This window comes from Orcinus orca, chromosome 6 (assembly GCF_937001465.1).
Source record: "Orcinus orca chromosome 6, mOrcOrc1.1, whole genome shotgun sequence".
In the NCBI taxonomy this organism is placed as follows: Eukaryota; Metazoa; Chordata; class Mammalia; order Artiodactyla; family Delphinidae; genus Orcinus; species Orcinus orca.
In genome coordinates, this window is record NC_064564.1 from 108,859,291 (window position 1) to 108,876,011 (window position 16,721).

The window sequence follows — 16,721 nt, forward strand, 5'->3', positions numbered from 1 at the left end:
CTGGAGCACTATATCATTACTCTAAGCTTTAATTCCCTCCAAAATTTTTAAATTTAAGTCTCCATCACTCAAAACAAAAACAAAACACAGGTACATGAGAAGACAAGATACTGTGATCAAAAATCACGAGAAGCAGCAGAAAACAGAAACAGATCCCAAAGAGACCCAGACGATGAAGCATTCTTTCAGAAACAAACTTTATTAAAAAGAATGATTAGGATGCTCAAAATGAAAATAAAAAATCAAGAAGAATTTGTGGCAGAAAATCTGAAACTATAAAAGAGCCAAAATTGTAGAAATTAAAAACTGACAGACCTGCAAGGGGAAACAGACGATCCACAATAGAGGGGAATTGGCATACCTCTCTCAGTAATTAAGAGAACAAGTTAAAAAAATATGTATGTATGTATGTATGTAGGTATGTGTGTGTGTATGTGTGTATGTGTGTGTGTATACAGGTATATAAGATTTGAACAACACAATGAACAAATGCAACCTGACATGTAAAGAATATTCTGGCTCTACCAACTACAGAATATACATACTTTTCAAAGTATGAATCATTTATAAAAACTGACCATGTGCTGAGCCATAAATGAAGTTTCAAGAACTACCAAAGGAAAAAAATCACACAAAGCATGTTCTCAGATCACAGTAGAATAAATAAGCTCAAATATAAGGAGATAACGGACTTCCCTGGTGGCACAGTGGTTAAGAATCTGCCTGCCAATGCAGGGGACACGGGTTCGAGCCCTGGTCCGGGAAGATTCCCACATGCCATGGAGCAACGAAGCCTGTGAGCCACAACTACTGAGGCTGCGCTCTAGAGCCCACAAGCCACAACTACTGAGCCTGAGTGCCACAACTACTGAAGCCTGTGCACCTAGAGCCCTTGCTCCACAACGAGAAGCCATCGCCATAATTAGTCCGTGCACCGCGACAAAGAGTAGCCCCTGCTCACCACAACTAGAAAGCCCGCGTGCAGCAACAAAGACCCAACGCAGCCAAAGATTAAAAAATTATTTAAAAAATTAAAAAAATAGAGATAACTAAAAAATCCTCATTTGTCTGGAAATTAAGCAATGACATCGAAATGGCTTACATGTCAAAGAACTGATAACAGGAAAATTAAAAAATAGTTTTAACTAACTGATAATGAAAATGCTAATGTAAAAAGAGTACAAAGCACATAAATCTGGGCATAAAGGAGAACTTAGTCTTAATAGTATATATGATAACGTAAGAGGCTTAAAAAAACGCCAACAATGTATTCATCTATTTCAAAACATTTAAAGAAGAACAGCAAATTAAGGTAGTGAGGAAAAACAAAGGATAAGAGCAGAAATCAATGACATAAAATACAAGCATATATCAGGAGATGATCAACAAAGTCAAAAGTTTATTTCTTTTTAAAGACTAAAAAAACTGATAAACCTCTAGTGAGAGCGATCAGAAAAAAAGGAGGTACAAAACATATAAGACAGGACATCAATACTGCAGACAATAAAAAGATAAAAGGATCTTATAAACTACTTTATTTTTAAATTTAGATTAAATGGACAAATTCTTAGAAAAACACAATTTACCAAAACTCTCATAAGAAGATGATAGTTCGATGCCTATTAAGGAAATCAGATCCATAATTTAAAACCTTTCCTTAAAGAAAACCTCATGCCCAAATGGCTTCACTGATAAATTCTTCCAAACATTTAAGGAAGAAATAACATCAATCTTACACACACTCTTCCAAGGAACAGAAAAAGAAGGACGGACACTTCCCAACTCATAAGACCCACATAACCTCAGAACCAAAACTTGATGAAACATTACAACAAAGGAAAACTGCTGGCCAATCTAACACACAAAAATCTACGTTTTTGTGAATTGCTCACAAAAACCTACACAAGATTGTTCACAGCACCTTTATTTGTAATAGCCCAAAACTGGAGACAAACAGAATGTCCTACAATAGGTGCATGGTTAAACCAAACTCTGACTCATTCATGCCACGGAATCCTACTTAACAGCAAAAAGAAACAAAACTATTGACACATGCCAAACAACTTGGATGGGCCACAAGGGCATTATGCTGAGTTGGGGGACGAGAATCTCAAAAGATCAGATAATGATAACTTCATTGACATAAAATCCTTGAAATAACAAAATTATAGAGATGGAGAAAAGTTAGTGGTTTCCAAGGCTTGGGGATGACTGTGGGAAGAGGAATGGTGTTACTATAAAGGGGCAGCATAAACGAGATCTTTGAGGTGATGAAATAGTTCTGTGTCTTGATTGCTATGGTGGTTACACAAACCTACAATGTGATAAAATGGCATAAAACCTATACACACATTGTATAAATGTCAATTTCTTGGTTTCCATGTTCTCCTATAAGTTGCATAAGATGTAACCATTGGAAGAAACCAGGTGAAGGGTCCACAGGACCTCTCTGTACTATCTTTGCAACTTCCTATGAATCTGTAATTATAGATAAAATGTTAAGGGGAACAAAAAGAGACTGCTGCTTTGTTGAGAACAGACAAGAGGGGCAAGGAAGACCAGATAGGGAAGATGCTGCAATAACAAGGGTAAGAGATGACAGCAGTTTAGGCCAGGATGGTAGCAGTGAAGAAATTAAACAGCTGAATACTGGACACACTTTGAAAGTAAAACAGCTAGGATTTCCTGATGGTTTGGATATGGGTGAAAGAAAGAGAAGATTCAAGGGTGAAGGTTTTTGGCCTGAGCACAGAGATGCATAGAGTTTCCAAAGACTGGGATGGTGATAACTATGGAAAGAACAGATGAGAAGCAGAGTAAGGACAGGACATCTTAAGTTTGAGATGTCTGTTAGACATCCGTGTGGAGACAGTGAGGAGACACTTGCATAGCTGGGGCTGAGGTCAAGGGCTGGGAGTCTAGAGTGAAGACATACATTTGGGAATCTTCACTGAACAGAAGGTACTTCAAGATGAGAGACTAGATAAGATCTCCTAAAGAGTCTAAATGGGTATAAATAAAGAGAAATGGTCTGAGGCCTGTACCCTGGGATACTAATATTCAGAAATCAGGAAGATGAGGAAAAATAAAGACAGCTGAGGAAAGGGCAGTGGGATAGCAGACCCAAGATAAAGTAATGACCTAGAAGTCAAAAAAAAGTAGTATTTCACGCCAGAAAAAGTGTCTGACGGACTTCCCTGGTGGCAGATTGGTTAAGAATCTGCCTGCCAATGCAGGGGACACGGGTTCGTGCCCCGGTCCGGGAAGATCCCACATGCCGCGGGGCGGCTGGGCCCGTGAGCCATGGCCTCTGAGCCTGCGCGTCCGGAGCCTGTGCTCCGCAACGGGAGAGGCCACAGCAGTGAGAGGCCCACGTACCGCAAAAAAAAAAAAGAAATAAAAAGTGTCTGACAGTACCAAATGTTGTTGAGGATACAGAACAACAGGAACTTTCATACACTGCTGGTGGCAACATAAATTGCTATATATACCACTTCCTAGGTCATATACTGGTCCACAGTAACTCCTGGATCTATACTCCAGGAGGCATGAATAAGAAGGCTCCCAGCAACAATGTGGGTGGCTGCCAAAAAATAAGAAGAATCCTAATGTCCTTCAAAAGCACAATGGATAAGTTGTAGTATATTCATAATGGATACTATATAGGTATAAAAATGCACTATAGCTATATGCAATAACATGAATATATCCCAAACAATGCTGGACAGACAGACGTCAGTCACAAAAGATTAAACTCAATATGATTCCATTTCTAAAAAGTTCTAGGCAATATCCAATTAATTGTTTAAAAAGCACACAAAGGTGGAAAAGCTTTAAAGAAAATCAAGGAAACAATTATCAAAAAATCAGGAATCGTAGTTCATGGGGCACGGAGGTGATGTACAGGATAAATAAATGGCTTCTGAGAAGGTGACAATGTTCTGTTTCTTAACTAGGATGGTGATTATATGGAATTGTTAAATAATTACTTGTTTTTAAATTTATTTATTTATTTCTGGCTGTGTTGGGTCTTTGCTGCTGTGCGTGGGCTTTCTCTAGCTGTGGTGAGCAGGGGCTGCTCTTCGCTGAGGTGCGCGGGCTTCTCATTGCGGTGGCTTCTCTTGTTGTGGAGCACAGGCTCTAGGCATGCAGGCTTCAGTAGTTGCGGCTTGCGGGCTGTAAAGCACAGGCTCAGCAGTTGTGGCGCACGGGCTTAGTTGTTCCGTGGCATGTGGGATCTTCCCGGACCAGGGCTCGAACCAATGTTCCCTGCATTGGCAGGTGGATTCTTAACCACTGTGCCACCAGGGAAGCCCAAAATAATTACTTTTTAAATGATAAATATTTTATACTTTTATATATACGTGCCATATCTCATAACTAAATATACCAGAAATAAGTGTTCATCTGTGTCCAGTGTTGCTGAAAAGCTGCCTAAGATGAGTACTGAAAGCTAACCACTGAACGCAATAACGTGAAGGTCACAGGACAGACTTAGGTAGAGTGACAAGGAAGAAAGGCTGATTAGAATAAGTTGTGTTTTTTTTTTAACTTATTAATTTATTTTTGGCTGTGTTGGGTCTTCATTGCCGTGCGCAGGCTTTCTCTAGTTGTGGTGAGTGGGGGCCACTCTCCGTTGCGGTGCGCGGGCTTCTCATTGTGGTGGCTTCTCTTGTTGCGGAGCACAGGATCTAGGAGCAAGGGCTTCAGTAGTTGCAGCATGTGGGCTCAACAGTTGTGGTTCGTGGGCTCTAGAGCACAGGCTCAGTAGTTGTGGCGCACAGGCGTAGTTGCTCCACGGCATGTGGGATCTTCCCGGACCAGGGCTCAAACCCGTGTCCCCTGCACTGGCAGGCGGATTCTTAACCACTGCGCCACCAGGGAAGCCCCTAGAATAAGTTTTAAAGAAAGTGTGGAAAAGGAGAAAGAAACAATAGGCCACTCTTTCTGAAGGTACTGCTATAAAGGGGAGCAGAGAAATGGGAGGAAGCTGCAGAATCAAGGGGGAGTTAAGCTTTGTCTTTCAAATGGGAGGCATTATAGCAGGTTTTTATGCTGATGAGAATGATCCAGTAGAAAAGCAGAAAAGGAGGAAATGACGCTGGTGAGGAAAGAAAGAACTGCTAGAATAATGTCCATTTGTAGACAAAAGGGAATGTGATATAGTGGACAAGCAGAAAGGCTGGTCTTTATTCGGTCAAGGGAGGGAAAGCAAAGCGCATGAGTACTTAGAGCAAATAAGGTCATCAGACGAGAGGGAGGCCTGGGGAGGGAAGTGTGAAATGACAGAAGATTTGCAACAGCTGTCTAGGAAAACTGGGGAACTCTAGACTTTACAGGATGATTTCCAGCCAACACAAACAGTCTACTTAAGGTTAATGTCTGAAACTTAAAGGGAAAACAGTTAAGATGACTATGTATTTTTTTCTCCAACGATGTCCAACAACCTGGTGTAGGCACACAGTTGGATTTCAACCAGAGCTGTCAGGAAGACAGGATCAACAAAGTGAAGGTATATGCTAGGGCGTGATTATTAATGACAGACCACGTGAATATAAGCAGAGAAGGGACAGAAGTGAGTACATGAGGAAGGAGAGGGACTAAGAAAAGTTAACAGAATCAATGGTGAGGTTCGAGAATTGGGGCAGGAGGACTGCTCCTGACAGTATGATGATGAGAGGCGGTTTACAAAGTGGGATTCTTGAGAATGAATTAGGGACAGGGCACAGGTACAGTTATTGAAGACAAGGTCTAGGATATGTCCACAGAATGGGCACCTGAGGTAAGGTAGAAAACAAGGTATTTGTGGGAGAAGAAGTCAAGGAATTAAGAAGTCAAAATTCTGAAAAAAAAAAAAATCATCTAAATGCATATTGAAATCACCAAGAATTCTAAGAATAAAGTTTAAAAGCAAATGTCAGGAGGCTAGGTGGTAAAAACATGAAAGTATGAGGAAGACTGCAGCAAGTGTCTGGAGGCAATGACCTTGGCTCCCTCATCTTATAGCTAAGGCACAGAATGTGTAGGTGACCTGCCCAAGTCATGTAGCTAGTAACTGACAGGGCTCAAATGGAAACACCAACTGTCTGGTTCTATTTTAAGCTATAAATTGACAGACCAGCAGTTCCCAAACTCTTGAGAAAGACTGTTGATGTTAAAAACAAAACAAAACAAAACAAAAAAAAACCATAAAAAACTAAGTCACGTTAACAATAGATATACTTTTACTATCTAGAGAAAGAAAAAATACAAAACCCAAAGAACTGCTATGAATTCAGTGACTGAAATAAAAATTTTCATTATTAACCATAAGAATCTACACATATATTTGAGACATATTTATTCAATCATTTATTATATATTTATTCGGTCATTCAATCCAGAGACATGGTTATGTGAATCTCTTTCAAAAATTCTTTGCTGCTGTGTGAGCACCCTCTGGAAGAAAACAGCTTTCATTCCACAACATTTCTTGAGCATTGGTTTTGTAATAGTTATGTGGTGAGGTCTGGAGGATTCCTTACCCTTGAGGAGTTTACAGTGTAAGGCAGTGATTCTCAAACTTTTCAGTCTCAGGACCACTTTACCCTCTTAAAAAATTATTGAGCACCCAAAAAACTTTGTTTTGTGGGTAATATCTATCAATATTTAGCATATTAGAAGTTAAAACAAAAAAATTTTAACGCAATATACAAAAAATTTCATTAGCCATCAGAGTGACGATGCCATCACAGGTCATATACAGCTTCTAGACAACTGTACACTCATGAAAGACAGAGTGGAAAGGGTGAAAAAACAAAGCCTTAGTATTACTATGAAATAATTTTGATCTGGTGGACTCCCTGAAAAGTCTTTAGACCCACTGGAATTCCAGTGTTTAAATAAATAGATTGGGCCATTCCACTATTTTTGTCATATCAAAATTGTTAGAATAATAATATCATTTGTGGTAGGCGGGTTGTCCCAGGTGAAAATATGGTGTTAAACATCCCACCTTCTAGTATAAATAGAGATGAAGGAAGGAAGGGAGGGAGGGAGGGAGGGAGGGAGGAATGTTTTTTGTGGCATAATGAGAAGAGTAAGTGGATTTGCATTTGAGTATCTACTGTTTCCAGGCACTGAATTGAGCATTTTAATCTGACAACAGCCAATAAGGTTGGAATAATATCAGTACATAAAGTGATGAACTAATCGCTCAAGAGCTAAAGCTAGTAAGCAGGGGCACTATGACTGGAACCAGGTCACACTGACACTAACGCCTGTGCTCTTTCTGCTGAAACTCTAATCTGAGTTCACACAGACTAGTACAAATGGAAGACAGTCCTGAATTTTCCAATACACTTTTCTCCTCCTCTATGTTTTTGTTTTCTCTTTCTTGGTTACATTAACACTTCCAAGTATGACAAGATCATCAAACTGATGAGTGACCGTGACAACGTCTCCTCCTCGTTTGTGACTTTTCTCTTCGCCTCAGACCAGCGGTTCTCAAAGTGTTGTCCCTAAGTCTATGCAGTAATGGAATCTGATCAACATAGCCAAATGAGTTCATCACTAATAAGAATAAATGACAGCAAGCTGATGTCACTAATGGGATGGAAGAAAACCAATAAACGTTCTTATATGACTTGGGTTAAAAATTAAGTTCTCTCAGCTCTAACAAGAGACGCATCCCATGGCCATCTCCATCACTGCACACATCCAACCCCAATAAAAAACTTGCACACTCACCTTCTTTATCAGTAACTGACCAGGAATATTTCTGAAAAGGCTTACTAGATGGAAGGGGGTCCATTTCCAGCACTTTATAAATCTGGCCAAAGGCTGATAGTCTGAGTGCATGCTAAAGAACAAAAGATAGTATTTATTCAAATTTCAAATGTTTCATTCATAAAGCCCTTAGAACATCTAGCTAAAAACACATTCATCAAATACTATTATTATGATGACAAAAGTCCCTAACAGCAGGCAAGAATAAAGTGTTTAAATAAATTACACGATATCCCTCTAATAGACCACAGTGATATGGCCCATCTCATACCTGTGCACTGTGGGTAATATCTTCTTTTTGTTGGATGGTCATATAGCTCAGAGCATCTGTTGGGTCCCTCTCGCAAGGATCATGAAGACCAGGACCCCCTTTAGCAAAGGCAAAAGAAAAACTCAAGTATCATTCAGAACTGAGTTTAGAATTCAATAAACTAACACAAAATAGAAAGAAAAGAATGGAGAGAAAAAGAAAAAAAAAACTAAGGAACGAGGTTAAAAATCTCCTCAATTTAAATGGAGTAAAAAGGACACTCATTTTCAGTATGTTAGCATATAAATGTCCTTATTTTACTAGAAGTCACTTGTATATCTAAGGTCGAAATTGGGTTTTAACTCTGAGAATTTAGAAATGGCATGATGAATCATCCCAAATCTTTAAAGGGATTACATATGGAAAATAAGACCAAATTGAATTTTTCCAAATTAATCACCAGATTGCAAACAGAATGAACTTCATACATTTTAACTCAACATAAACATTTTCAAATTCAAAGCTCTAGGTGAAGCAAATTCATAGCAGACACAATATCTTATTAGTACCTTTTATGTTAGTACATATGGAACATAAATTACAATTATTGAGAGAGAGTTTTATGGCACTTCTCCAACATTCAAGCATTCTAGTTGCTAAAATTCCAAGCAAAACAACTCCTACACATCATTTCCCTGGGCAGAGGACAAACTTAGCACATAATAGGAAACTAAACTAAAATGAAATTTTTCTGATTCTTCTGCCTCCACAGTTTGAAACCCTTACCAGGAAGTAGAATTCCAGATGCCAAACACTCCATTACTCGTCTCAAGGCCTCCCCAGCGCCCAAAGGTCTATTACAAGTACCTATAGACTTTTCACATATAAGCTCTAGTGGCTAGAAGATATTAAATTACAAATTAGTACATGCACCAAGTGTTAAAAGGATTCCAGTTAAATGTGAGCTGACATTTCTATCTACAATGGAGGCCAAAAAGGTTAAAGTCCATTTAACATTTAGGGCCCAATTAACTTTTCCCACTTGATTATCAACTTTTACCCCAGCCAGAGTGTTTAAATCAACCATTTTTGAGATAATATATTCAGAAGACATTTTGTCACCAAAACTTTATTTTTATTTACCCTGAAAGGATTACTTAAGAAACTGCAGTCATCTAATTGACTTAACAAAGTTTTAACAAGCCTTCATATAGGTTAGTAATAGCCAATAAATAATCAGTGTTCAAACCCAGCCCACCTATATCTCCCACTTAACCTAGGAAGCACTCAAACCACAGTAAGACTTCATTTCAGACATCCTGCCCCAACTATTACAACTGGAATTAAAGAAGGACCAACTCTCCATATTTAATAAACTAAAAACTCACGATGCCAATATCAAAGTAATAATTGCTAAATTAATTTAAAATGACCCTTTTATAGCTTTATTTGTTTTATAATGTTCTTTATTGGGTCTTAATTGGTTCAAGCAAAATAATTTCCAAATTAAGTAAGTTTGGCAATATACATTATAAACTACAGTTAAGTGTACTATTCACCTGACTTCAATTACTAATATGAACTTATTTTTAAGTGTCTATACTCAAAGAGAAAGAAAAAGAGGGTAAAGGAGCCTTACACTGGTATACCAGGTAATTTTTACTTTAAACGGAAGTAGCACTGAAAGAGAAACGTGCCAGTCACGCAGGCTTTCCTGGGCAGTAGATGAAGAATAATCAACCATCAGTGCAGAGTGAAGTGCAGGAAGACACTTACTTTTAACAGGTATAGAAACTTTTTGTCAGAAAAAATAGCTCAGTCTGTATAGTATGAATATGATGAAGTAGAAAAGTTATATTCATAAAAAAGAATTCATATAAAAAGATCCATAATTTTTTTCCAGAACAAAAATAGATAATGCACACCTTAGCTAACTCAGAATATAGCCATTTTACAGTAACATATAATTTCTACAGGATTTCCTCTAACTATAGCTTCAGAATGTGCTTTTAATCATATTTAAGTACTTACCCATCCTTTTAATGGTGCCCATGTGGGGACTCTGTTGCACAAATCACGCAGAATTCGGAGGACAATTACGCATGATTTTAATCCATTTGCCCTTGCCTAAAACAAACGAAATGGTTCCAATATCCCTGTTGAAATCCACCCTTAATTTTAAGGACACTGATCACGGATAGGTTCTTTAAAATGAATACTAATTAGTTAGTCATTCATAAATTGTCAAGTAAACAAAAAAATCAAGTTCTTAAGAGTAGTAAAATTATGGTTTAGAAAGGCAGGTTTTAAAGTAAAGGAAGCATATTATTAAAGTCACTTTTATAGCCTCATGGCAACCCCATTTCCAGGCAACTCTGTCTGAACTTTTAGCTTTTCTCACCCCATGTTTGGATTTTATAAGCTATCATCTGAAATTCAGAGTACTAAGCCAAAAAGGATCATGTGATAATTAAATATCACTAACTACAGGAGAAGCTATACTGGGCACTTTACCTAAATTAAAGCATTTGCTCCTACAATAACCCTAAGAGGCAGAGAGCACTCCTGTTTTATATATTACACAGAAACCATTAAGAGGCAGGTGTTCCAAATGAAACCTGCACAAGGCTACAATAACAATAAGATAATAACAAAGAGCCAACCTGAAACCATTTGGCATGTCGAAGAGACGCCAAGGCGTTCAGGCATTTCTGCCTGTCCAATAAGTCCGGAGGATCTTTCATCGCAACCTTTTCTAATGGGAAAATGGGATAAAGAGAGACAGATACAGTTTGACCAAGGGGTTCCTGTCAAATTACCAAACGATAAAAATAAAAAGAAGAGCAGCATTTGAGTGAACTAATAAGACTCCCAGAAGATTTCAGGTTTTGGCTTTGTTGCTTTCTTTTTAAATTATGTGCACTATGATTACTTAAGTAAACAGTCAACAGAGCCATTCTGCACACAAGTCCAACAGGAGCACAAAGGCATTCGTTCAGTAAACAAATCAATGACCACTGCTACATCCAATCTGGGATCTTATTAAGCATGTATATAACACCACAGGGCACAAAATAGGTACATAGCACTTTTTCCTTTGGCAGGGGACAAAGAGTGGCAATCTGGGACCACTAGCAATAACAATTTTTCGCTATAGAAGGGATTTTAATCACTAATCAATTCTTAAGGAAAATTAGGGCTCTCTTAGGTCATCAATCTGAGATATACTAAGAATACACTGAGCATGGCAATTTTATTTTTTTACAACTGAATAAACTCATCCAACAAGATAACCATTAATAGAAACTTTACCCCACTGATGAGAACTCTGCCAGTGTTACCTTGGAGTTTTCTAATTATTTCTTTTCTAAACCAAAATTATTAAAACTACAAATATGAAAAACACTGAAATACACTTCAAGTTTTACATAGCTTTTTTTCAAAAAGCAGCAAAAAATACTATCTAAGTACAACTATTTGACTTGCCTTAACATTTCAAAGTTGGATTAGATGGCCCAGAGCAGCAAAATTAAGAACTCAAATGTGTGATTAGTGACAAACATCCACATTCGAGAAGCTGTCACAAGATACTAAACCCACGTTTAGACAGCCAAATTCATTTCCTCTAAGCCACTAGGAAGTGGGTTTTTAAACTTTTGAAGACTTGGTGCATTACTTAAATGCATACAACATACAAATGTTTCTTGGAGAACAATTCTTTGACTAATCCAATTAAGTCATATTCACCATCCTCTTTTAAGAACTCTCTTAGCAAGTCCACCAACACTCCTTCCTGGTATAATCATGACAGTCACAAACTCAGCAGTATGTCTATGTGGGCTTTCCTTATTGGCTGCAACACGTAAAGGCTGAAGTGCTACACACTTATTTTTTGACCAGGCGAGCTCTACAGCAGATACTTGCATTGTTTCACATTAATCTCTGCCAACAAATTCAAAACACGGGGTTTCATTTCATCACCCCTTTTTACTCATTAAATGGAAAGCCTCAAAAAGAACTGTTAATATGTTTTTATTTATAAACATAAGCAAACATACTATGGGTACTTATTTCATAGGTGATCTAGTTCCTGGCCTTGCTTAATTATGTCTTTTTAATGACACAAAGCATACAACTCACTCATTTTCATGTTTATATGTGAAAATGTTTAACTGTGGTCAATACAAGCATCTGTGTAAAGCTCACGTACAAGGTAGCACAAACTACTGTAAATGAACAATTAGGATCTCTTAAAAGTTAGACATGACAAAGGTTGACTGACTGCTAAATAATGTAATCCCAAGAAAAGGTATGGACCGTGCTTATTTTTTAGGACTTCAATCTTTAAGTTAAGAGTAAAGCAAACTAAGTTTTATTCTATCATTGTATCAAGTAGGAGTATTTGGAAGCGGAGGGTCAATGGAAGAAGGGAGTGAGTCAGAGGAAGTTTGGATAGGAAAAGACAAGGCAAAACAACTCTTTGAACTTTCTGATACTTTCGTCCAGTGAACAGAGCTTGTAATTAACATCTGCTCATCACCACAGAGACATTTTTATTTAATGGCAAAAATGTTTAGACAAATTCTTTCATTCCCAAAGTCAGATTATATCCATTAATTCTTATTAAAAAATAAAAATAAAAATACTGACATCTGCTTGCTACAGACAGTCAACATTTGGAGGCAGCAGATTCTACTAAAAAGAGATGAAAGGGACAGGCAGTGAACAGAAGACTTCCACCGGATTCCTTTTTATATCACCATCACAATGGCCATGTTTCTTTTCTTCATGCTCTGACCATCAAAAAGTCAAAAGATCCAAAATGTTTCAATATTCATGAGGTGGGAAACAGCAGAGGAGATGTAATCATTTATCTTATTTTATCTTCTTCAAAGTTTCTTATTTTAAAACTATATAAATTTATATGGCACTGCAGTGCTACTTATAAGCCCTGCTTGCCTATTTCCTTTATATAATTAATTACATAGTTTTTTATATTTTCATTCATTAAAAAAAATAACTTACTTAATGTGGCAATCACAGGATTGTTGCTGGAAAAACACTGCTACTTCTCAAAGAAGAACCTCAAGTTTAACATTTCTGTGTGAACTTTAACATAGATGTTTCAATTTTGCGGGGAAGCAAAGCTTTTCTGATAAAAAGGCATCTTGGAGTCTTTAACTTAGAAACAATGGAACTGTGAGCCATTTCATTTTTTCCTACAGTGACCACTAAAACAGATAGGGGATAGCAACAAAAATGACAAAAGCAAAGAAAACAGCTTTTTAAAAACTTCACTGCTCAGTAACCTGGTATCAGGGCATGAAGGTACATAAAACATTCGAAACAATGGAAGCACTGAAAAGAAGTCTATTATGCCTAACTTCATTTATTTGGTTAGAGGTTAGATCAGTGACCAGAAACACACTGTATGGCAGGAAATGCTGGTCAGTTTCCCTCCATCCCTTACATGCAAGCTAACTCTTTGCCCGTTCACAAAAACACTAGCCTGGAGATGGGGTGGGGAAAAGCCAGAACATGACTGTGTTAAATAGGATTTCTGTGCCTGGAACCTGGGCTCTTCAAAGGTAAAATAACCAAGCTGAGTTATCACGAAGGCCTCCTTAACATTTCAAAGTTGGAATGAAGCTGAGCTACTGAGCTGACAGCATTTCCAGGGTAGCCCGAAGATACTCATGCAGTCCCTTCTCCTAATTCCTTGAGGCTTTGCGGAGAGCAGACATTATGCTTCAAGTCACTGCCCGTGCGAAATCTCAGGCCACAATAATGTGAACAAGTAAATGTAGCACTAGGGTAAAACAGAGCACTGTTCTCCTACTTTATGGTAGAAACATCACTAGATATCACTTTTCTTCAGTGCCTCAGTAGGCAGTGAGCCACTGGAAAGATAGTGGCTACAGGTTTGCACTGGATAATGTAGGTCTAGCAGCTGGGGAAGGCAGGAAAATAAAGCCTGCAGCATTGTTATAAATCCTAGTTGTGATCTCTGGACTGGTCTGCCACCTAGCAGGACTCATGCTAGCGAACTTCTGCCAAAAAGCATCAGAAGTTCACACTGGCACAAATACGGAAAAGGGACTCTCGGGCAGCTTCTCTGTGAACCCCTGAGAATCTATCTTCATACTGAGGGCTGCGGTTTATCTTAGCCTTAGCCACAAGTGCCTCTGTAGTTTCCCTATCCACTTGGTTTCAAATTGCACTGTAAATACAATAAGCAGCTGGATTTATCAGCCTCATAGCAAATATACTTCTGGTTTAAAATCACAAGCACCAAAAGAAGCTTAGACTGTGTGATGCTCAGAATAACTAAATCAGCTAAGATGCTCCTATGATCATCCTAGATAGTAACTGGACTTAAGAGTCAGAGGAAACGGGTAAAACGTGAGACTTTCTTCATTTATACAACAGTACAATTATCTACCTCATAGAACTGTTCTGAGGGTTCAAATAAATCATATATGAGAAAGTGCTTATAACACAGTATGTTATAAAATACCCTAACAAAGCTAAATCTTCAATATATATTACTTGAATTCTGAGATGTCCACTGTTAATGCTTCTTGCATACCAGACAGTTCTATTTGATCAGATAATATGCTAGCTACAAAAATTCATTTAACAGATTTTCTTTTGATTGCCTACTAAGTATTAGGTACCACTCCAGGTGCTAGGGATAAAGGACAGAGGTAGGGAAAAAGACACCTGTCTCAATGAATCATAAACTTTATAGTAAGAGAGCTCATTATTAGCACTGCAGCAAATACAGTATACTGATTCCAATACTACACTTCAATGGCTATTTATGAGTTTAACTGTGTTTACGTTCACTTCTTCAGACCTATCATGTACATATTATTCTCACTGTGAACTCAAGGCACTTTGAGTAGATGAGTTTGTGCTGTGACATTTTTTAGTAAGCTGAGTAACTACTACTATTTACTAAGCAATCGCTTTGTGCTGAGTATCGTACAGGTTACATTACATAAATTCTCTCATGTAACAACTTTCTAAAGTATTCATTACCCACATTTTAAAATAAAGAAACCTGTCCAAGGTCACAGAGTAATAGTTAATGGAGTTAAGAATCAAACACTTGGCTGCCAGGCACCAAGGTCTGTGCTTTTTCTCCTGTGCCTTCTTTAGCAGGAAGCATGTAGTTATGGGGAATGGTTATTCTACAGGGCCTTCAAGTAAAGGGTTAGAATATGGAAAAAAGACTGGCGGCACAGGAGAACTCTTACCTGTGAAACATTAAACCACACCAAAGAGATTCACTATGTACTCTGGCCACTGAAAATCTAAACAGTGATTTGAAACGAGTAGTTAGATAGATCCACTTCTGCAGAGACAACCCTGAGGAGGTAAGTGTGATGCTCTTCACCTGCCCCAGTCCTCCAGTTCTGCCTGCTCTCGGACATTTTTTCCCTTTTTTGATTTTACCCAAATATGTGGCAAGTGAAGAGAGGGAAGAGAAAGACATAAGGTATGTATTGTGAACAGCCTGTTTGTTTTGTGGGAGGGGAGAAATTGAAATTCTATAGGAAAATGTCTCCCAAAAAGTTACAATGCCTATTTTTTTAAACTCTGAGAAAGAAAATGAACGCAGATTTTTTTAAAGAGATCTCTCTTAAACTCAGAAATCCCTGGAACCCAAATGAATCTTGTGCTTTCACCCCATGCAGCTGAAAAGAACTGCATCAAGGCAAGAGGAGCCATCTGGTGTGATAAAACAAATCCTACAAAATTGTATAGCCCAGATCTCAAATGCTTAGTTATACTGGATCCTCAAAGTTGCCCAGGAATACAAAAAACTGCTAGTGCAGATCAAAAAAAAAAAAAAAAAAAACCTCTTGACAGGGACTTCCCCGGTGGCGCAGTGGTTAAGAATCCGCCTGCCAATGCAGGGGACACGGGTTCGATCCCTGGTCCAGGAAAATCCCACATGCTGCGGAGCAACTAAGCCCGTGCCACAACTACTGAGCCTGCACTCTAGAGCCCGCAAGCCACCACTACCGAATCCCGCACACCCTAGAGCTTGCACGCCGCAACTACTGAGCCTGTGTGCCGCAACTGAAGCCGTGTGCCTAGAGACTGTGCTCTGCAACAAGAGAAGCCACTGCAATGAGAAGCCCGCAATGAAGAGTAGCCCCCACTTGCCACAACTAAAGAAAGCCCACGCGCAGCAACAAAAACCCAACGCAGCCAAAAATAAATTAAAAATTTTAAAAAAACAAAACTTTGACAAAGTCCAAATTAGACAAAATGGGCAAATTATAAGAGATAACAAGCGAGTCAACAGGGCAGTGAGGTTAAGGAAAACGGCAAAGCAAATCTTTCTGCCATTTAAAAGGAGAGGAAGTAACGTGTAAATCATTAGATCCAAGCTGATTCTTTCATCTTACCTGATCCCACACAATTATGCTAACATCATCTGATGAGATTCATATTATAAAGAGGTCTTGGGATCCTTTAGTAACCCAAACACCTTGAATAGAGACTATAACTCTCCTACTCTCCTACAAATTCCATTCTGTAATAACTAGTCTTCTAGTAAGGGTGCAATATTCTAAGAATCTGTTTTCAGGTTCTCTGAACATAAAGTTATAAAGGCAACAGACTAAGCTTAAGGGCATCACTGAAAACTGATAAAATCCCATGTAAGTGCACAAAGCCATAGGGAAAA

General features: G+C 38.3%; 1 protein-coding gene across 9 annotated transcripts in view; it reads right to left on the reverse strand.

Annotated features, from left to right (window-relative positions):
- The window catches only part of STRBP (spermatid perinuclear RNA binding protein), a 139,569-nt gene that overhangs the window by 27,532 nt on the left and 95,316 nt on the right, over positions 1-16,721 (reverse strand). For 8 of the 9 annotated variants that reach the window (XR_004483011.2, XR_004483012.2, XR_007478093.1 and 5 more), the window contains exons 6-10: positions 10,681-10,772; positions 10,049-10,144; positions 8,804-8,915; positions 8,039-8,136; positions 7,729-7,840 (exon numbers count right to left, since the gene is read on the reverse strand). Coding sequence is in view for 6 of the 9 variants with exons in the window: in XM_033427236.2 (XP_033283127.1) it covers positions 7,729-7,840; positions 8,039-8,136; positions 8,804-8,915; positions 10,049-10,144; positions 10,681-10,772 (510 nt within the window). In the remaining 3 variants the exon portion in view is untranslated. The remainder of the gene's footprint in view (positions 1-7,728; positions 7,841-8,038; positions 8,137-8,803; positions 8,916-10,048; positions 10,145-10,680; positions 10,773-16,721) is intronic. The other variant, XM_033427239.2, reaches the window with a different exon arrangement.